The sequence below is a fragment of the Eubalaena glacialis genome, chromosome X (genome assembly GCF_028564815.1).
Source record: "Eubalaena glacialis isolate mEubGla1 chromosome X, mEubGla1.1.hap2.+ XY, whole genome shotgun sequence".
Lineage (NCBI taxonomy): Eukaryota > Metazoa > Chordata > Mammalia > Artiodactyla > Balaenidae > Eubalaena > Eubalaena glacialis.
This window is the reverse complement of record NC_083736.1, coordinates 113,314,056-113,337,472: the sequence shown is the minus strand read 5'-3', so window position 1 is coordinate 113,337,472 and position 23,417 is coordinate 113,314,056. Positions and strand designations below refer to the sequence as shown.

General features: G+C 38.3%; 1 protein-coding gene across 3 annotated transcripts in view; it reads left to right on the top strand.

The window, feature by feature from the left end:
* Window positions 1-14,787, top strand: part of TENM1 (teneurin transmembrane protein 1) — a 563,665-nt gene extending 548,878 nt beyond the window's left edge. For all 3 annotated transcript variants that reach the window (XM_061179128.1, XM_061179127.1, XM_061179126.1), the window contains 5 exons: window positions 2,742-3,038; window positions 9,113-9,500; window positions 10,352-11,572; window positions 12,152-12,294; window positions 14,029-14,787. In XM_061179128.1, the coding sequence (XP_061035111.1) occupies window positions 2,742-3,038; window positions 9,113-9,500; window positions 10,352-11,572; window positions 12,152-12,294; window positions 14,029-14,787 (2,808 nt within the window). The remainder of the gene's footprint in view (window positions 1-2,741; window positions 3,039-9,112; window positions 9,501-10,351; window positions 11,573-12,151; window positions 12,295-14,028) is intronic.
* Window positions 14,788-23,417: the final 8,630 nt, after the last annotated feature.

The window sequence follows — 23,417 nt, the reverse complement described above, 5'->3', positions numbered from 1 at the left end:
AAAGATTAATAAGTCCTGGGGATGTAATGTACAGCATGGTGACTATAGCTAATAATACTGTTTTGTGTATTTGACAGTTGCTAAGAGAATAGATCTTAAAAGTTTCCATCACAAGAAAAATAATTGTAACTACATATGGTGATGGATGTTAACTAGATTTTTGTGGTAATTATTTCACAATATATACAAATATTGAACCTGAAACCAATATAATGTTATATGTCAGTTATATCTCAATTTTTTAAATAGCAAAAAAAATTTTTAACAAAAAATTTTTAAAAACCTCTTTCTGAGCCAGGATTTTGAAATTGGACTGAAGACGCCTAAAGGTTTCATGTTTGAGTTTCAGATCCCACTTGAGATTTTGTTTAAAATGTTTATTTATGTACTTATGTGCATTTTTCTGGGGACACAGTATATAGCTTTCAGATATTTAAAGGAATCCTTGACCACAAAAATTATAAACGAACATGAAGTTTAGTTGAATAGCTAGTGAATCCATTTAGTCCGACTATGATTAATGTAGTCAAATCCTAATGTTGGTTTTTTCCCCTACCTCATTAAACAGATATTTAATATTCTGTTCAGGATCGTGTTGACAATTCCTACAGATATAAATCTAATACACCAAGCTACAGTCCTTGGAATCTGACACATGGGCCCATTCAGAAGTCTAACTAAAATGAGAAAAGTAATGATATCTAAAAATAACAATTACTAATATTATTTTTACACATCACCAGGTACCTGTATATGTAATCTCATTTAATTCTTAACACAGGTGTGTGGTGTAGAGTGGTAAATATCACTCCCTTTTCACAGATAAGAAAACTAAGGCCCGAATACAAGAGATGGCTGGTGCACAGACAAGCAGCTAATTCAGTGTCCTGACTCCCGAGAGCCACTGTTGTTTATACTTCTCAAAGTTTCTCCTTTTTTATTTGAAGAGGAGAAGAATTTGCCACCCCAAAATATGCCTCTTTGGTATAAAGATTATTTTAGGCTGATGGAGAAAGCAACGACTTAAATCTGCATAACAACCTTACCCTTGTTTACTGTGCTTTGCCTGGTCACCTCCCATCACTGGCTCCCTGCTCCCAACATCTTTTGTCTTTAGTTGGAGATGGTATATAAGGTGGTGGCTTGGGCCATTTTGGAGAGTTACTCAGTTTCCCTGGGTCTCTCCCATGTGTACAGGAGGTATACATGTTATTAAACTTGTTTGTTTTTCTCCTGTTTTTATTACAGGGTGAGGGTGGCGGGGGGGGTGGTCTCATCCAAGAACCTAGAAGGTTCCTTCCAGATATGCTTGGACCCCCTTCACCCAAATGAAAAGTCTTTTCCTTGAAAGTTGGGTGAAGAGTACATGGCTACTGTATCATTTTTGCAACTTCTTTTTTTTTTTAATAGCTCCAACAATTTACATATTTTATTTTATTGGCCGCACTGTGAGGCTTGTGGGATTTTAGTTCCCCGACCAGGGATCGAACCTGGGCCCTGGGCAATGAGAGCTTGGAGTCCTAACCACTGGACCACCAGGGAATTCCCCACTTTTGCAACTTCTTGTGAGTCAGACTAGTTCCACGTAAAAAGTTATAATAAAACAAAACAAATGACTCACTGAAATGAAGACTTAACTGAGCTAAACTAAAATAAATAAAACAAATTTTTAAAGCCCTCCCCTTGGCCTCCCACCCACCTCCTTCAAAGCCCCTGTCTTCCAGAGCCTTCTTCAGCTCTGTGTTGTCATCAGCTTGCTGTAGCAGTTACTGATGGGAGTGCCAAACATTGGCATTACTAGCTGAAGAGTAGAACAGATCATGTCAGTTGTCCAGTTGCTTTGAAAACCCAGTAAAAGTGGCCTTTTTGCCAATTTAAAAACTTTTTAACTAAGCCATTTAGTTATTTGGTTATCTTGTGTAGACCAGGCTGAATTTCCTCAGAGGCAGGATTTCTCTAGGACAACTTCGGGGCTGTGAGGTACACAGAGGGGATGCTGGCATGCAGTCAAGGAAGCCTAAGACCAGAACCAAGCCGAACTACTAATTGTTTCTAAACTTGGTACCCAGATTGAACTCCATGCTCTAACCTCACTGAGTGGTGCCACCCTTGCAAATACTGGGGGACCTACCAACACCTGTCACATTTACCTTCTGGCCTCCATGAAAACATTGCTGAGTGGGCTTCCATCTCCAGGAGACAATCTGAGTTGCTCTGTGTTCCCCCGTGATAGATGTGAAGTAATAAAGCTCCATGCCCAGAGGAACAGGAGGCCAAAGAAGGGAATCTCTGTATAAATTAGAGGGGGCTCTCTATATTCGTTTTTTTCTGATTTCTAATTATGTAAATAACTCACCATTCTATGCTTTAGCCACTTCATTGGTAAAAGAGGGGGAGGAAATCCCGTTCCTTGGTAGGCATCTGACTCACATAAAATAAGATTACATAATCACTGACAATTGTATCAGCACACTTGAGGCTTGAGTTGGGAAAAAGCAATCAATAACCGTATGTTGAGGAGCTAGCACATACCAGTAGTTAAGACACAGCCCCAACCTCCCAAGATTGTACAGTCTGCTGGGAGGATAAAGACAAGTGTCATCCGAGGAGAAGCCAGGCGGATTCAAAGGCAAGAGAGACCCCATTGCTGGAGAAACAGAAAAAGCTTTTCGATTGTGAATGCACTTGACGAGGGGAACTAAGGCAGTGCTTCAAATGTATTTCCTATCTCTTTTTTGTAGGCCCATAACAGAAACCTGCTCTCCATAGATTTTGATCATATGACTCGCACAGGAAAGATCTATGACGACCATCGGAAATTCACCCTTCGAATTCTTTATGACCAGACTGGACGACCTGTTCTGTGGTCTCCCGTAAGCAGATATAATGAAGTGAATATCACATATTCACCTTCAGGATTGGTGACGTTTATTCAACGAGGGACATGGAATGAAAAAATGGAATATGACCAGAGTGGAAAAATAATTTCAAGAACTTGGGCTGATGGGAAAATTTGGAGCTATACCTACTTAGAAAAGGTAAGCATGTAGGGGAAATAAACTAGTTCTGAGTTGCTGAATGAGAATATTGAAAGCGGCACTGACTACCCGCCTTGCTGAGGACCTGCAGGAGAAAAGTCTGTGCTCTGGCTGTTCTGCTCTACAGAAGTAACAACAACAAATTATACCTGTAAGGATAAGCTGTTTTTCAGGTGAAAACTTTCCCCAACCCCACGCTCTGCCAGGTACTCTTTCAAACTGAAGTCAGGATAATGGCTTCGATTTCTCCTCATTTGAGCATATTTGTTCATGCTCCTGAAAATGTATCTTTATTATTATGAAAGCTCACACTGAAGTAAAATAGGTAGAAAATTATAAAATTGCGTGTTAATGTATCGCAGCTCTGGAAAAGAGCCTCTTACACAGAGGATAAGGACTTCTACTTTTGTTAGGATAGTCAGTAAAGGTTTAGCAGTATACATTTGAGAACTAATTTTCCCAAGTAATCGGTCTGAGGAAATGGTAGCAGTGGGGCCTCGTTGGTAATATGCCTTCGTACGCAATGAATCTCCGGTAGCATCTGTAATAGGAGCTCGTGGCCTCTGTCTGCTTGGAATGGGCAAGGATTTTAATCCCATCACTGGATCCATCTGTCAAGCATCAGCCCCCCACAGCAAAATGATTTCTAGCTGGATCAGTATCAGAAGACAATAAGAGAAATTGATCTCTATCTGCCATCTCAATTTCTGATGTCCTAAGATACTGTCTCTTTTTTCCCAAATCTATCCATTCAACTTATCAGTCCTGAATTAATTTCTGGGAAAATTGGAAGATGCCTTCCCTTGAGGATTCAAGGGTAGTCAGTGCAAAGTCACTCCTAGAAGTTCTTAGAAAAGTCATGGGCATTCATAGCTCACATCGCAAAATTTCACTATTTGCACCAAATGATGCTAAGCCTTTCTGATATACCCCTGAAAGTTTAAAAAAAAAAAAAAGTGTGCCAGCGGTTGTATGCTATTATAAAACTATTGTATTATTTCCCAGAGTCAGTCGCTGGGGAATTTGCCAAGTTGGGAATGCCTAGGAGATAAAGCAGAGCTCCACTTGGGAGCCAGGATAAAGGAGGGAGTCCTTTGCTGTATCCACCCCCTGTCCTTTTCTGCCGAAGAAATCGATGAAATCTCTAATCTGTACTCTACACTGGGAACATCTGAATTTTACAGAGTAGATCTTTTATCTTTTGAATTTTAGTAACAAGGATGATTGGCAAAATCGTATGACTACTGTCCACAAAGTGCTAAACTTGTTACAAAATTAACTGAATCCAAATATTTGGTGTATGTTCACAGAGGCAAGGCATGTAATGATGACCATCATATGAAAAAAAGATGCCACTGATTCTAGCAGAATGTAGGCTGATTAGTTTTTCCAGGAATGAGGATAGGTTTGCGCTGATCCTCCCACAGGTCTACGTGTGACTGGTGAAGGAGCCGGCGCGCCTTATGAGTATGTACAGTTTTGAGGAAATTTCCTGGTGGTCCAGTGGTTAGGACTCAGCACTTTCACTGCCAGGGCCCGGTTCAATCCCCGGTCGGGGGAACTAAGGTCCCACAAGCCGTGGGGCACAGCCAAAAAAAAAAAAAAGTATGTACGGTTTTGAACTCAGCGCACCAGCCTCATTAGCGCCACAGTCTGGCCACTGAGCTAACTGCCTGTAGGCAGTTGCTTCTATGTCTCGTAGAACTTTCCCTTTAGGCTGTCCATACGATGACAAAAGAACCTGTTGAAACTTAAATTTCAGCCCTGCATATAGTTATTTAGCCTCTTCTCTGACACCAATGAAGCAATTTTATTGTTCCCCTTTTCTGGATTAACTGATTATTTCATCACACTTATTTCAGCAAAGAATGATGTGAAGCAAACTTCGCCTACGTCCGTTTTGCTACAGAAACTTACTTGGCAATAATTCTTTAAAAACAAAACACAACAAAGAGAACTCCCTGAGACTGTCAGTGTCTGCAGTAGACAGAAATAAGACCTTATTGTCACAAAATAATGTATGGAGAAAAGCCCCAGTGACTTCCAAAGACTAGTTAACTGACCAGTGAGACAGCCAAATCGCCTGTGCCTTTTAGTTGACTTTTCTCCCTTTCTTGATTTCACATTTAATTTGTTCTCTAATTACAAGATAGCCCCTGACTTAAGCAATGCTATTATGCAAAACTCAGAACCTACAAAACACATAATTATGGAATGGTTCTTTACTTTCCAAAAATCATCTATCACGAGATTGATTTTATTAACATTATTATTACCAGTGATAATAATTAATTCACTGAATAGAAGCAGCGATTAAATGAAATAACAATATAAAGCACCCAGCACATCTAGTCATTCAATAGAAGTTAATTCCTTTCCACTTAAATCGTGCATTCTAGTATTTATTCTAGTATTTATATAAGTCGAAGAACTTAAAGGCTGGCACTTACTGCTACTTGAAGGTAAATTAAAACAGGAAAGAACGGAAGGAAGGAAAAAAGGAAGGAAATTAAAGCAACTTTGAAATTGTGATTCTAGAAGGAAAAGGTAAAGAATATTCAATTTACCAAAATCCAGTTAACATGTAACTTTCCCAGTGAGGTGATGAGGGTTCTGTGCCTCCCCGTGCTCTTTCTAAGTCCTCTCTTTAACATGGCCTTCGCTGGAACATTCCTTCACTATGTCTGGGGCAGAGCAAGACAAAGAGGCTGGCTCTAGTAGCATATTTTGAAGTAAGAATTCTCAAACTTTAAAAATATGAGTCTCTTTTTATACCTCAAAATACTTCTGGTAGTACCTCTGTAAATTTGCTTGCCATCCCTATACCATGATATATTAAAAATCAAACAGCAGATATTTCACCTTAATGTGCAGAAATTTTGTAAAAATTGTTTGACTTCCTCTAGAGTAAGTAAAAATTACTCGTATCATTTTCATGCACAATGGTTTGTAGCCATTAGGAGAAAAATAATTATTTGGCTAATAGCTGCGGTGGCTTAAATGATCTCATCTCTATTAAAAAAAAATCAATTATTGTTTCTTAAATTTTCTCTGTGCGGTCATTAATTCTCTATCTTGATTTATGAGCCTTCCCTGAGTTAATTATATTTTGAAGACTTGTGGGGCTAAAATTTTGTATCACAGTAAATTTACATTTACATCTTTCCGTTTCCTAAAATCGTTCTTAAGAACTTCATTTTAAAATACATTTAAATATATTTTATAATCATTTAATAAGATGCTTTAGTCTGATACATTTACACAAAATTGCCTCTTTGGGGCTGAAATTTTCAAAGGCTGCCTCGAGGGAGAGAATGCAGCCTTTGGCTTGTGCTTCCAGGTGGCCCCAGACTGCCATCTGGTGGTCATTCAAATGCTTTAATTTTTCAAATTTCTGCCATTTCTCATTTCTACTCGTGTTCAAATGAGTATACAGCCATGATTGTTCTTGTTTTCTTCTTTACAATGATGTCACAGTCTTTTTGGATCTCACAATCAATTTTTAAAAAATACAAAGTCTCCCACTCCATTGTTTCAACTAATAAGAAATGGCCTTTTACCGTATAGCTGCACTATGGGCATTGGATGGACTCATAAGTATTGTTTTTGAACAAGCTGATAATAATGCCCACCCAAAGTGAAAAAGCAGGCAAGTGAGAGCTAAATGCTATTCTGGCAACGCAACGGTTACATTCATGAGATTTCTAATCACATCATCCACATTCTTGCCATTGGCAGGAAGCTTTAAAACAGACCAGGGAGCTTTCGAGACAGCGCAGCATCAGCTCCACCCAGGAACAGGGTCAGGCAGTGGTTTACTGCAGCGCAGAGGATGAGAGCAGGGAGAGAACACAATGGCGATGTGCTATAAATGTTTGGCAAGGCTGGTACAGCGACTGGAAACGGCCTGGCCCAGGCAGGCTGGTACTAGATAATGTGTGCGAGCCGTATGGTGATTGTCCCTGGCCCACATCGCAGGTGACAGATGTCATTTGTTCATGGCAAATTGACAGAAGAGAGTGGAAAGTAGCTGAGAAATCTGGCTTTCAGCATAGAGGTGATGCAAAGGCATTTCCCACCAATTTCCTCCCAGGTTCTGTTGAGTTCTGCCTTGGTCAAGGACTCGGTGGTCCCTTTGTGTCCTCGTGCCCACGCAGGAGTTCCAAGTCTCCAGCCTTCTGTTCAGCAGATTTTTCTGGAGCTGCAGAGTGTCCACAGGTGATGAGGTGATAGGATTTCCACACAGCTCTGTATCCCCAGGCAGAGTACTTGGTGGAAAAGAAAGAAAGGATAAGCGAACAAGCAAATAAGTGCTGACTTTGACTTCACAGTACTGACATGCGATTCCATATCAGTTCTCAGACGAGCAGGGATGACATGCAGTTTCAAGAAGCATGTTCAATATTAGAGTATAATTTCATACTTAGAAGATTTTAAAGTACATTATATATGCTTATGTAATTCATATTCATGACTGTGTAATTTATATTTAGAAAATGAAAAGATACCTATTGTGTCTTTTTCATAACAGAAACTTCAGAAAATAAAGCTCAACTAAATCTTTTTGCTTGATAAGCCAATTCTCAAGAAAGGAGGGGTAAAAGCTCCCTTAGGGAGATATATCAGAATTTCCAGGGGTGAACAATTTTTATTTTTATTAAAAGATGAGATTTAAATGCTTTTCAATTAGAAATAGGGTTTGAGTTCTCCCTAAAATAGTGTTCTTTTTATGTCTATATTTAAAATTAAAATAAGATAAACCAATATCAATGAAACACCCATAACGTGCAAGGCGTTATACCTCAACAAATAACTGTTTCTGAAATACAGATCAGTTTGGGGGGGAGGGCTTGCATAACCAGAGAATTCTTCACTTTTAATGGCATGTTTCCCTAATATAGTTTAAAACATGAATTGCAGAGCAATACAGTAGTCCCCCCTTACCTGCAGGGGATACGTTCCAAGGCCCCCAGTGGATGCCTGAAACTGTGGATAGTATGGAACCCTATATATACTGATATTTCCTGTACTATCGGGCGGGTAGCATATACAGCGTGGATACACTGAACAAAGGGACGATCCACATCCTGGGAAGGACAGCGTGAGATTTCATCAGACTACTCAGAACAGCGTGCAATTTAAAACTTATGAATTGTTTATTTCTGGAACTTTCCATTTAATATTTTCAGACAGCAGTTGACTGTGGGTAACTCAGAAAGCAAAACTGCAGATAAGGAGGGGACTACTGTAATAGTAATATTTTATATACAACTTTTCAGAAAGACATGTACTCTATAAAGTCAGTAAGTATTTTTTGGTGACTAATACTTAATATGTGGCATGCCCTGCCCCCCATTTACCTCCCTCCAATCCACCTCCACATTGAAGCAATAGTAACCTTTCTGGAATACCTACTGGATTGCCCTGTCCTTCGATTTGCTTTCAGTGTTTTCCTTGTTGCCAGCAGGTTAAAGTCCAAACTCCTTAGCGTGGCTTAGAAAGCCCAGTGTGATCTAGATCCAGCCTACCTGCCTGGCCTCATCTCTTGCCATTCACCCACCCCTTCCAACACACCCATACTCTGGCCACACAAAATTCCGCTCATTCCCTGAAAAAGCCATGTTCTCTTTCTTATCCTGACCCTCACAATGCTATGCCCTGTGTCAGGAATACTCTCCCCATCCTGCTCCACCCACCTCCCTGCCTTCATCTGGCCAACCCCTAGTCACCCTTTAGGTCTCAACTCAGATGTCCCAGTCTCCAGGACGCCTTTCTTGACCTCTTCAGTCTGAGTTAGCTGCTCTTCCTCCGCTTCCCATAAGCGCCCTGTACTTCCTCTGTCATAACACATTTCACACTATATTATAATTGTCTGGTTGTCTTTCTCTTCCATTAAACTGTAAGTTTAGGATAGACACATTATTGCCCACTACTGTATCCACTAGGGTCCACCACAGTGCCTGGCACACAGTAAGTGCTCCATAAATTTGTGTTGAAGGGATGAATGTGTATTTTCTTTAATCTCCTGAACTCCAATGGTACTATTATGCTGTCGTGCCTTTGTCTCGTTTCAGTCTGTGATGCTTCTCTTACATAGCCAGCGGCGTTATATCTTTGAGTATGACCAATCGGATTGTCTGCTCTCAGTCACCATGCCTAGTATGGTGCGCCACAGTTTACAAACCATGCTTTCAGTGGGCTACTACCGGAACATCTACTCCCCACCAGACAGTAGCACTTCTTTTATCCAAGACTATAGTCGAGATGGCCGACTACTACAGACCCTGCAGCTGGGGACAGGGCGCAGAGTTTTATACAAGTACACCAAGCAAGCAAGGCTGTCCGAGATTCTTTATGATACCACCCAGGTCACATTAACATATGAAGAGTCTTCTGGAGTGATTAAGACAATACACCTGATGCACGATGGCTTCATTTGCACAATCAGATACAGGCAAACAGGTTTGTTGTGAAAGGGTGGTGATGTATACAACCACATCAGTCTTATGAAATTTTTGCTGGCTACCGTCTGAGATATAAGCATTAACCTATAGACATTCAATACAACCAAATTTCACTTGCATTATCAAATTATCTTCCATTGAAAATGAAAAACATAAGTGACATGAAAGCTGATTCCTTAAAAACATACAGTACATTTCTCTTTCTATGTCTCAGCTCTCAAGAAAGTTGAGTTCTAGGTACCTAGTCTAACTGTGTACAGGTCCCTACTCACCACCAAATCTTCCCAAAGATGCAGCTGCAAGATATGAGTCTCACTGAAACTAACTCAAGCCCTATGTAACCTCTATAAGCCTCAGTTGATGGCAACATGTCTTTAAAAGTCACAACTTTTGATTATATTTCATCCTTTCGGTTTATAAAATGCCCAAATCCAGTTACTTGAATGCTGGAATTGGTCAAAACCTGACTCTCTGACTTTGTAGCACAGGTTAAATAAACTGAAAGTATTTTTGTCAGTAATTATTTTTTAAAAAGCATGTTTTATAGTATCAGTTTCATCACCTCAACTACTGGATGGGTTATTACTTCTAAAGTTCCTATAGTTAAATTATTCTATAACTATAATATACAGTATTTAAAATTTTTTCATATTTGGTGACCACAACTATGAGAATATATATATATCTATGAGATGAGATGCCCAGGCATTAGATATCAGAGGTCACTCTCTAATATTTTATTTTGAATGTAAAAGCATATATACTAAAGAAAAGAACACTAGAATTTTCTGATTGTTCAATATTGAGCGCCTAGCTTTGTTCTCATTATTTTTATTTTGATCCCTTCAGGACCTCTTATTGGGCGCCAGATTTTCAGATTCAGTGAAGAAGGCCTTGTGAATGCTCGGTTTGACTACAGCTACAACAACTTCCGCGTCACCAGCATGCAAGCTGTGATAAATGAAACCCCTTTGCCCATAGATCTGTACCGATATGTCGATGTCTCTGGTAGAACAGAGCAGTTTGGAAAATTCAGTGTAATTAATTACGATTTAAATCAGGTCATAACTACTACAGTGATGAAGCACACCAAGATCTTCAGCGCCAATGGACAAGTCATTGAAGTCCAGTATGAAATCCTAAAGGCAATTGCCTACTGGATGACTATTCAATACGATAATATGGGCCGAATGGTAATATGTGATATCAGAGTAGGAGTAGATGCCAATATAACAAGATATTTCTATGAATACGATGCTGATGGGCAACTTCAAACTGTTTCTGTAAATGATAAAACCCAGTGGCGTTATAGTTATGATCTGAATGGCAACATCAACCTCTTAAGCCACGGGAATAGTGCTCGTCTTACTCCTCTCCGATATGACCTCCGAGATCGCATCACCAGACTAGGAGAAATTCAGTATAAAATGGATGAAGATGGCTTTCTGAGGCAGAGGGGAAATGACATATTCGAATATAATTCTAATGGTCTGCTGCAGAAAGCCTACAATAAGGCTTCTGGCTGGACTGTGCAGTATTACTACGACGGGCTTGGGCGACGTGTCGCCAGTAAGTCCAGCCTAGGACAGCACCTCCAGTTCTTTTATGCAGACCTTGCCAACCCCATAAGAGTTACTCATTTGTACAACCACACGAGCTCAGAGATTACATCCCTGTATTATGATCTCCAAGGTCACCTTATTGCCATGGAGCTAAGCAGTGGTGAAGAATATTACGTAGCCTGTGATAATACAGGAACCCCGCTAGCCGTGTTCAGCAGTCGAGGTCAGGTGATAAAAGAGATACTGTACACGCCTTATGGAGATATCTATCATGACACTTACCCTGACTTTCAGGTCATCATTGGTTTTCATGGAGGACTCTATGATTTCCTTACTAAATTAGTGCACCTGGGGCAAAGAGACTATGATGTTGTTGCTGGTAGATGGACGACGCCTAATCATCACATATGGAAACAGTTGAACCTCCTTCCTAAACCATTCAACCTCTACTCTTTTGAAAATAACTATCCAGTTGGCAAAATTCAAGATGTTGCAAAGTATACCACAGGTATTTAAACGGTGTAACACTTTATGCTAAGGTAAAGAGAAAACTCGTTTATCACATAATCTCAATGCCTTTGTAAATATGCTTCCTCTTCCTGCCAGCTAGCCCACAAGTTATTGTGCAGTCACTCTCTTCCTTAGTCTTCTAGAGTGAGCAGAACTGTGTATGTTGGCATAAAACATGATGCTTTTGCATCCCAGTACATTTTCTCTTTCCTTTTAAGCTTTCTTTTTGTAGTTTTCACTCTTAAAAGTTTCTACAAATAATTTCATAGACGAAAAATCAGGATTCTGTTGCATCAAGTAAATCTAATATCACAGTTTGTGTGGCCTTATTACCACTACCACATTGAGAATTTCCACACAGTAAACTGAGCCGATCTCTGTGATTATCCATGAATCAAAAGGTTTCCCTGGGGAAAGGATCATATGTTTTGGAGTGGGTGACATAAGGGGGAGTTTATCCCTAACTTACCATTGGCTAAACATATCGAAGGCAGGACAGGCATCTTTCAAGCTTTCCACAAAAGTTGTAAAGTATGGGCTTTAAAATCTTTTTTTCTTTTAAATTTGTGTCTCACAGACATTGGAAGTTGGTTGGAGCTATTTGGTTTCCAACTACACAATGTACTACCTGGATTTCCCAAACCAGAATTGGAAAATTTGGAATTAACTTATGAGCTTCTACAGCTTCAGACAAAAACTCAAGAGTGGGATCCTGGAAAGGTTAGTACATGTTTTACCATCTCTATTTCGCTGAAAAAACAGAAGAGCATCCAACACCATGAAACATATATTTGCTTACTTATGTTTGAGTCTTCTTGAATATTCACTTAAATGTCCATGATTAATGAGGAGGTAGAAAAAAGCTTCCATGAGGAAAGGATCAGGGAATTGGAGCTTTGGGAAAAGAAAAGACTAACGTGTGACTTGATGACTGCTGCAGAAGAAGAAAGTGGAACTGAACTTTAACAATTCTAAAATGGGCTACCAAGGGCAATTATGGAGGGGGACTTCCCTGGCGGTCCAGTGGTTAAGACTTTGCCTTCCAATGCAGGGGGTGTGGGTTCGATCCCTGGTGGGGGAGCTAAGATTCCCACATGCTTCACGGTCAAAAAACCAAAACATAAAACAGAAGCAGTATTGTAACAAATTTAATAAAGACTTTAAAAATGGTCCACATCAAAAAAAATCTTTAAAAAAAAAGAGCAATTATGGATTCTATATAGAGAAAATTGTTCACTAAGAGACCTAAAACATCAGATCTCCAACTGCAAAATAATTCAGGGCATAGTGCATTAAGAGCATGGGAATAAAAAATTAAATTATTCTGATAAATGGGACTTCCCTGGCGGTCCGGTGGTTAAGACTCCGAGCTTCCATTGCACGGGGCACAGGTTCAATCCCTGGTTGGGGAACTAGGATCTTGCATGCCTCATGGTGCAGCCAAAAAAAAAAAAAATTATTCTGATAAAGAAAAAGTATACAAGAGTAATGAAGCAAAATAATAAATATTACAGAGAGAAAGTCTCTGGAAAAATAGGAATACCAAAACATTCAAGGTTCAGCAGATAATTCCATCACTTAGTGAGGTACAAATGAAAACAAGAAAGAACTTTATCTTTCAGTTGAAAGAAAGAGGAATATCTGTGTTTGCCAAAAAAAAAAAAAAATGGCTTTAACAAAATAAAACTGAAACTTGGGTGAGAGGGCTTGAAATTCAAGTATAAAAATTATAACGGAAAGGAAATTCTAAATAAGTACTATAGGCTTATCCCTTTTTGTAAATACATATAACATGTAAATGCTTTTTGTAATTAAACGTCCTGAAAAAAGTTTAACAAAATGTTGAAAATTTCTGATGCTTTGTAATGGATACTTGGAGGTTCATTATTCTCTTCTCTTTATTTCTTAGTATGTTTGAAATCTGCCATAGTAAAAAGGTTTTTTTTTTTAATCCACATAAAAAGATCCATGGACTTGCTGATTTGCCCTTGTGATTTATAAGGTCATAAGCTACTTGAAAGCAAGAATGATGCCTTATACCGTCTCTTATACCTCACTGTGGCTAATGTATTACTCTACATCCAATAAGAAACAGCTAGTCAGTGTTCGTTGAATGGGTAAAAATAAAATGTCTTTGTTTGGGGGGAGCTAGACCCACTTAAGTGCCTTTTAGCTCTGCGATTCTATGGTATCAAGTCTGAACGTATTTGCTTATGCTTAACTCTTAACTCACCAAGATATCAAGAAATATATGCCAGGTGATCAAGTCACCTGTTAGTCTTTTCCAAAGCTCTAGTGAAGAGATTCCAAATTTGGCTTGTTTTTAAATCACAAACCAGCAAGTTAAAGAGAGAAGGAAGCAACCTGGCAAGCCTTTGCTTTCTACAATCACCAAGCATATGCTAGGTGTCTAATCGTCTGCTGCCTTTGCTCTGTGCCTTTCTTCTTTCCTAGACCATCCTGGGTATCCAGTGTGAGCTCCAGAAACAGCTCAGGAATTTCATTTCCTTGGACCAACTTCCTATGACTCCCCGATATAATGATGGACGGTGCCTTGAAGGAGGGAAGCAACCAAGGTTTGCTGCTGTTCCTTCTGTTTTCGGCAAAGGTATAAAATTCGCCATCAAGGATGGCATAGTAACAGCCGATATTATAGGAGTAGCCAATGAAGATAGCAGGCGGCTGGCTGCCATTCTCAATAATGCTCATTACCTGGAAAACCTACATTTTACCATAGAGGGGAGGGACACGCACTATTTCATTAAGCTTGGGTCTCTGGAGGAAGACCTGGTGCTCATCGGTAACACTGGGGGCAGGCGCATTCTGGAGAATGGTGTCAATGTCACTGTGTCCCAGATGACTTCGGTGTTGAATGGGAGGACTAGACGGTTTGCAGATATCCAGCTCCAGCACGGGGCTCTGTGCTTCAACATCCGGTATGGGACAACTGTCGAAGAGGAAAAGAATCACGTGTTGGAGATCGCCAGACAGCGTGCTGTGGCCCAGGCCTGGACTAAGGAACAAAGAAGGCTGCAAGAAGGGGAAGAGGGTATCCGGGCATGGACAGAGGGGGAAAAGCAGCAGCTGCTGGGCACTGGGAGAGTACAAAGTTATGATGGGTATTTTGTTTTGTCTGTTGAGCAGTATTTAGAACTTTCTGACAGTGCCAACAATATTCACTTTATGAGACAGAGCGAAATAGGCAGGAGGTAACAAAAAAAATCTCTGCCTTTGCGTCACCAAAGACTGCCTGTTTTTAAAACATAAAATGGTTTATTGTATTGGTTTTCTAGATCAGAACTCTGTATATATAAATATGGAGGAAAAACATATCCAACTGCCTTTCAATGTGACGGAAGATGGTATTTTAATATTGTTTGTTTAAACTCTTTAAGAAATGACAGAGATTTTTAGTTCTTGTGTGGCAGTATTCAAAATAACACAAGTAGAACTCAAACAACTAAAAAAAAAATTTTCAGCAAGCACCGCTTTCAATTTGTGGAGCCATGCAGATGTTCAAATATAAAGAAAGAACCTGAGGTTCTCCATGTCTATTGTGACACGTGGTTTCATATTCAGCTTTTGGCAGAACTTGCGGGCCATTTGAAAGGTGGTGCAATCATATCTGAACTTTGCATTTCGAAAGACTGCCAGCTCTTTCACGTGTTCCAGATCTGTTATAGGAAACTTTGAAAGAAGTGTAAAATGTCCTCGGCCACCATCTCCTAGAGTCAGGACCCATTTGCCCTTCGTCCCTGATGATTCCTCCTTGCTTGTTGAAATAGATGCCATGTCGTTGTGCTGTGTTTTGGCGTGTGGTGGCTGGGTTCTGTCTACCACGCTTCCCTGTGGGTGTGGTCACCAAATCCGATTGCCACTATTTGCTCGTGTGTACATGATACCAAGGCAGCTGGCCAATGTAACTCCTCCCACCCAACTTGTGTTGACTACATTTTGTACACAATTGTCCAGCTGTATTGGTGTCATGAAAACATAGCTTTTATTAACCTGGGTAGGAATTTCTCATTTATATATAGGGTGTGTTTTGGTCATAGTTTCACATTCGTGATTCAGTATTTATACACTAATCCAATGGTTTTGTGCACATGAAAGGTAATTTACTACAAAGTGTGATTCTGGTACAAAAAAAAAAAATAGGCTTTCACAGGCATACATGCCTGGGATGCCGACACATTACACTCACTACTACTGCAGAAATTCATAAGAGCCAAAACCTTTAAAAAAAAAAATAGACATAGTACTAAGGTGAAAGGAAAGTACCAAAGGGAAGACCAAACTAAACATCACGGGAAGTTGCTGCCACATTGTTTCACCCCACTTAGATTTATCTTTCAAATGTGCAATTCTGTATTGAACATCTCCCAGCCATAGTCAGGAAATTTAATTAAGTGAGCCCTTTCCAACCTAAAACATTTCAACTAATTATAGAGAGGCAGACTATTTTTTACTAAGATAATTTATATGGTTAGTTATTTTAGTTCTCTGTCTTTGCCCATTTATTTTTGATTTAATCATCTCTCCTGCCTAGAAAAATAGCTATTTTCCAGGAAGGGTTATTTTGTTCTACGATCATTTAAAATGCAGAAAAAGATCAGGATTAGTGTTAATATCAGCTGCAGTTTCTCAATCTGTATGAATCCTGTCGTAAAAGAAGCCCCTTGGTGAGCTGGGAGTTTTGTGCCCAGTGACAAAGAGACAGTTTGTAAACTGCTGTGCAATTGTAAGTTACCACAAATGAAAATACAGGACAGCACAATGTGGCCTGTGGAAAATTCTCCTGAGCCAGCTTCAGCACTTTCATCACCAGCTCTGGACACTCACTATGTCTGAAGGAGAATTTATGATGGAATGTTGCAGTTTGGATCCTTTCCAGCCACTACCTGAATGCAGTGTGGGGGTCATTGCCTTGCTTTGTGATGACAGTCTTTTTTGAAAATATGCAAAGTCAGAATCCAGGCTCACATTAAGGTTTTTAAAGAGTCTGGCTCCTAACTACACAAAGTAGAGTGAGAGAAAGGCAAGGACCCGCTGACAGTAGGGGAGGGTGTATCCAAACATTTCTTTTTCAAAACCTTCAGGTTGGGATTACACATGTATTCCAAGAGAGAGAAAGAATTCATGATGAACTCATATTGGGGTTTTTTTCCCCTGAATCAGGCCTGTGTTAATGGTATAGTATTTATTCAGGACAGGATCTAAAATTACTAACAAACTTGTTGAAAATTTGAATACCTCCACACCAGCCTAAAAATGGACCTTAAGTTCCTAGAACCTCTGATGTTCTTTTAAATCAATGGAAAAATAACATGAACTGTATATAAAGAGTGCATTCATAAATGTGATGATGTATTTTATCACTAATCCAAGATGTCAATATTAGAGTCTATTTTGCTTATACTTTAAGCGATTACTTTTTTGCAATTCACTGATGATGTATCATTTTCAAACTGCTTTAAATATCCATTAGAAACAAGTATTTGAAGCTTTTACTTAATAGTAATTACCATGAACTGTGCATTTCTAGTTTGAAATACATATTTATTTAATTTGTGCCTTTAGTTTTTTAAAGTTATATTTGTATTATATTCAGAAAATGCACTTTTTATCACTTAGAGCTGTGGTTTTAATACTGCCTTGAACTATTACTGTTCTCTTTACCACTTCCAAAGTTTTTTAGGAGGAAAGAGAAAAAAACCCCAAAAGGTAGCACTAATGAGTAGTAAATCTAAGAGAAACATTTTGGCATTTCTTAATAAGAACATGGAGATATTGAGTACATCACTTCCTATTCATGTGAATACAAAGAATGCCTTTATTGACTTGTAGTTCTGAAGTTTAAATTAATGAAAGAACAATTCATTTGTATTTCTTGATGAAAGTAAAAGCATTTTAAAGAGAAATATATGAATTTCTCATACCCAGAAGACAGGTGGCTGACACTACACAGCCACACACCATTCAAGTAAGTTCAAGTGAGAGCACAGCAGTTGGGCTCTCCTATGAAGAATATTCTGGGCTGGAGGCAGGGAATACTCCGTGGTTGTTTCTTTTTCCTAGTTAGGCCCATTTTATTTGTGCTTTTTTTGTTTTATTTTGTTTTGACTCTTGCACTACAGTCTAGAGATCCAAATGAGCTGAAAAGTTCACAGTTGAACAGACATTTAAATATATTTATTTTTAGTTGTCATTCTAATCATTACTGATTAGAAGCATGATTCCTGAAGGAAACAGAAATAAAGCCCAATTCATACTAATTTTTAGTAAAACACTCACCATATAAATAGGCATATGTTTTATTTTTAACCCAACAAAATAATGTATAAAATAAGCGTGTCCTTTACTGGCAATTTATCTAGAAGATCTATAATATATAGACTATATATATAATATAATATATACAACATAGCCAAATGTATGAAAACTTAACGATGTATAATTTGGAATTCACGTGCTATGTAGAGAGGTATACAATTAATTCTAATTTTTGTAAGATTGTTCTTTTTCATTACTGTTGACACAGTTTCAAGCATCCTATCATGTTGTTTCTACTTTTTTTCCTCTCTTTCCTTTTTTAAAAAATTTTTTTAACCAGACCAGGCCCTACTGTAATAGCACCTAAGAGAGTCAGGGCAAAGTTTTTGCATTTATAAAGATATATTCCTGTAAGGGCAACTGTAATGGAGTTCAGTGGTAATGGAAGCAAAAGTACAGTAATCAAGTATTGAAAGGAACTTTTGGAGAGACTGGAGTGTATTATAGCTTGTGGAAGAACAGAAGGCTACAGATTGGATGCAACGTTCTTGTGTTCTTAGAGGAACTCACATACACATAGCTGACCTGACTAGTACTTCAGATCTCAGACTGCTCTTCCACAGCCTTCTGTAAGGTTCTTTATTCTGCAAAAAAACAAAAACAAAAACAAAAAAACAAAACAAGAAAAAAAACAGAAAATAACAAACAACAACAAAAAAGAATTCAACCACAAAATAGTGACTGTTTCAGTGTGTCCTTCACGTGAAAGCTATTAAGGACCAAATATACTACTGTGTGTAAGAAGAAATTACTTCCTAAACAGTAACTGAAAATAGTTAGAGTTAAACTTGCTGTGGATTTTGTCTTGGCAGTTGTCATCTTACATTATTTGTCAAAGGAAACGTGTTTTGCAGTTAAAAAATCTTTCCTTAGATTTAGTGGTGGACTTTAACCTCTTAAATAAATGTTAGTATATCAGATTGTGTCCTTGAAAATATTTTACTTGTATGATTCATGACAATGTCTAAATCTTTACTATTCTTCTGGCAAAAGCATCAGTAAGAAAGAAGGTGAAAGAGAGAAGTATAGCCTTTACGTCAGAAAAATATTCTTTTTAGCTGCTTACTTTCTCATGAGAAGTAAAGATGTTTACAGTGTATGCCAAGATTTTCAGTTTCTATATAACAACAGTTAGAGGTTCTAATCATACAGGAAATTGTGTTATAATGGCCTGAGCCATGTTGCTAGGAAACAATAGGTTCCAGTTTTGTATTCCTGCTCTCAATCCTGTGCTGAAAAGTGACTGGATACTGTACAGGTTCATGTTCTCTGGCTGCAGTTAAATGGTCTTTTGCATTTTGCTCTGGCTTTCAGGCCAGAAGCATGCATTTTTCTACAAGAGCATCACAACAACATGCTGTAAATATTTAAAGTTAAACATTATGTGTCGATATTTGAAAGAAAAAAGTACTTTGAATATTTCATTTTTAAAAAATAAAATTGCAAATGAACACTGTGTCCCATTTTATTCATGCGCCAAACTGCATTCTCAAGTCAGTCTGGTCACCTGAGATTTGAAAAGTGGCTCCCCTAACAGGGAGCAATAAAACCACATCACCTTGAAAATATAGGTGCAGAAGTCAAAAAGGCACTAATCCTAAGCAGACGCCTCTTCACTTTTATTTTTCATACATATAGGATCTCTGACACAAATGACCATTTAATAAAAATAAAATTAAAAAAGAGTAGCTGTTTCAAGTTTAAATGCCTCTAGGCTAGGACTCATAAAGGTTCTCTCTCCTGCTGATGCCTTTCTCGGCAACAGAAAGAAAATTAAGAATTGAAAAACAGGGGTGGGAGGGAGCTAGGAGAGCAAGGCAACCCAACGCATTGGCAACGAATGAATGGGGCAGGGGAGGCAATCAGGAAAGACTAAAAAACAACAACTCTTCTGAGGCCCGAAGTCCTGGGCAGTTACAATGGCCACTGGCACTTATTTTTCACAAAAAGACATTTACGAGTAACACTGGGAAGGCTGGCCAACAGATCTTCCAAAATTCATCTTGATAGTAATGGGGTACCTATAGTCCAAACAGCCTGTTACTGAAACTTGCTTGGAATCCTGGAATTTACACCACTCTAAAATGCCCTGCTGCCTTTTTATTCACTGATATATACAGAGATACAGTGAAAAGATTGACAGAGCAGAAGACAATCCTGATTGTTTCAACACACCAATCAGCAAAAAGCAACGGGGGTGGGGAGTGGAGTTGGGGGATATTAGTAACACCAGGAGATTGTTTTTTCAAAATATGCATCCCACCCTCAGTACAAAAAGAAAGAAGCAAGAGCTCCTACGTTGAGAGAATTATAAAGGAGATAAGGGATTTCTCCATGTTCCTTCCCTGTTCACCCTCACTTCTAGAGATCTTTAAATATCAATGCTATTTAAACATTTAGTAATATTACTACCGTAAATTTATATAATTCTAGTATCTCAATAATCCTGTGAGGTGAGCAAGACTTAATTGTTCCTATTTGGCAAATGCAATACCAGCAACAGACTGACTTACCTAAGGTCACTGGCATAATCAGTGACAAAGCCGAAAAGCAAATTCAAGTCTCATTTGATATGTTGATGGTCTCTCTCCAGTCGATCAGGTTATATTCTTTCCACATAAAAATATTCATTTAAAAAGCAAATGACCTAATGATGAAAATTCAGCCTTTTACTACAAGTTGGGCCAATGACCCCAAATTATGAAAGTGTCCAAACTGGGCAGTTTAACTTCACCCCGAGCTGCAAACTGCAAAATTATGGTGTCCCATTTACTGCAAGGGCAAACATAGGCGACAAAGTTGAATTTATAGCCCACTAACAGGAAGACTAGGCATCTGTAACCTTGAAATGCTCAAGGGCAAATCTAGGTTTTATTATTAATAGACTTTGGATTCTGAACTCAATAAAGTGAATCAAATAAAACATAAGCTGATGTCTAAACATTCTTAACAGATTTTAAAGCTGGTTCTCACATTTTAACTTCTCCATCCATTCTACCACAAATAAGATCTTAAATCCAGCCCTTGATTTATACCAGAAGACTTAATCAGAGGCATCCTTTGTAGACCTCTTCTACCTATGTACTACCACAAAGATTCCCTGCCTGTAACAGCCAAATGGACAATTACCTAAGCTTGTCTCCCTACTGACCTTATCTCTTCAGAACAAATTTCAGAGAAAATGAACAAGTATTTGATAAACTGTCATGTTCCTTGTGGGCTTGCTGACACACTTTTTTTTCTGAAGAAAGGTGTGCACTTAGAAATATATGTGCATTTTTCTACCTTTACGCAGCATCTTACAGGTATATATTAACATGGCAATATTTTAGATATGGCAAGGATATGACCTTTCTGTAAAGGTGCAAGCTATTATGTACTGGGAAATAGCAAGGATGCTCATGCCAGGAAAGAAAAAGTGCAAAAAACTTGATGAATAAAAGGCCAGCAAAAGAAGACAGTGGGTAGGCACATCAACTGGAAAATTTGACAGTAGCAAAATCAGAAAAGCACTTACTTTTTCAGTGACTCAGTCCAATAAGATAGTAAGATGACCTTCACTGATGCTTTATTTAGTATATTAATAGCACCTATCTTTGAATATTTTTGAAAGGAATATTTTAAGACAAATTAGGAAAATAAAGCTTTCAAATACTTTATTAAAATGTGAAAAACCATAAATAATTCAAAAAAGCTTTTTCAAAAAAGGCCCTGGTAAAGGAACATGCAAACAATTCATATATTTAGGATTATTCCATAATGAACAAATTAGAGTAAAAATTAGTTACACCTATTAAAATTTAAACCCAAGCTACAAATAATTAAAAAGTATCTAAACATATGCATTTTATTTGGAAAGTCAGCTTTCTGAATTCCTTTACAAATTAAAGTGATGCTTTTACTTCTAGAAATGGTAACTGGAGCACAATACATCATTGTGGCCATACTCCACTTTTGCACTCCCATAGCATCCAGGTTAAATGCTCAGAAATCAGATGTTGCCAGCAGAGAGAGTAGCTTTGTCTCTTGGCAGTTCACTAATTATTAACCAAGCTCACTACCTCTCACGTACAACCCAGAATTCCAAGTTACTGGTTTATAATGAAACTTATAATGAACCAGCTTCCTATGGACCATGGGCCAGAGTATTGGATTAACTCATTCTTCCTTTAAAGACAGATCTACCTAGGGAACCCTTGTACACTGTTGGTGGGAATGTAAATTGGTGCAGCCACTGTGGAAAACAATATGGAGGTTTCTCAAAAAACTAAAAATAGAGCTACCATATGATCCAGCAATCCCACTCCTGGGTATATATCTGAAAAAAACAAAAACACTAATTTGAAAGATACGTGCACCCCAATGTTCACAGCAGTATTATTTACTGCCAAGCTATGGAAGCAACCTAAGTGTCCATCAACAGATGAACAGATAAAGAAGATGTGGTATATATATACAATGGACTACTACTCAGGCATAAAAAAGGAAATTTTGCCATTTGCAACAACATGGATGGACTTGGAGGGTATTATGCTAAGTGCAATAAGTCAGACAAAGAAAGGCAAATACTGTATGATATCACTTATATGTAGAATCTAAAAAATACAACAAACTAGTGAATATTTTAAAAAAGAAGCAAACTCACAGGTATAGAGAACAAACTATTGATTACCAGTGGGGAGAGAGAAGGGGGGAGGAGCAATATAGGGGTAGGGGATTAAGAGGTACAAACTATTCTGTATAAAATAAGCTACAAGGATATATTGTACAATACAGGGAATATAGCCAATATTTTATAATAACTATAAATGGAGTAGAACCTTTAAAAAAAAAAGACAGATCTACTTACATGTTGGGACCCTCACTTACCATGTACTTATCACCTTTTATTGTTATTTTCCTGTCTTTTATTGTTATTTTCTTTTATTGTCTTTTATTGCTATTGTTTTCTTGTCCAACTAGGCAGGGGGCTACCTGAGCGTGGAGGCCAGGTGTTTTTACTTCTCTACCCCAGTGCCTATTGTGTTTGCTGAGTGAATGAATTCTATGAGGCCTGAAGCAACTTGACATATAATTGAATTGTAAGAGTCATGAAAATATAAATGTGAGAAGAAAATACCAATACCCATCACTACCTAAAATCTTGGCTCTCACTTAGGTTACAATTACTTGGAATTGTTAAAAATTAATGTAACCTGTAAGCTTCCAATGGTCTTGTAGGGCCACCTGATAGAGAGACTGCTTGTAAATCAGCTACTCATGAGCCACAGCTGATGAGCTGCAGCTGCTGTTTTTACATGGAGTGGCAACTACTGGGGCAGAGGTAAATGAAAAGAAGAAAAGTCCACTTCATCAGATTTGTAATATAATTTCAAATCCTGTAGCATCAAATATAATAAACATTTAGAGCATATTTTAAATTACAGGAATTTTAAACTACAGATTGGTCCGTGGATTTTACTGTCCAACATCAGAACACTAGGCAAGAAGGTTGCTTTCAGAATTAGAAA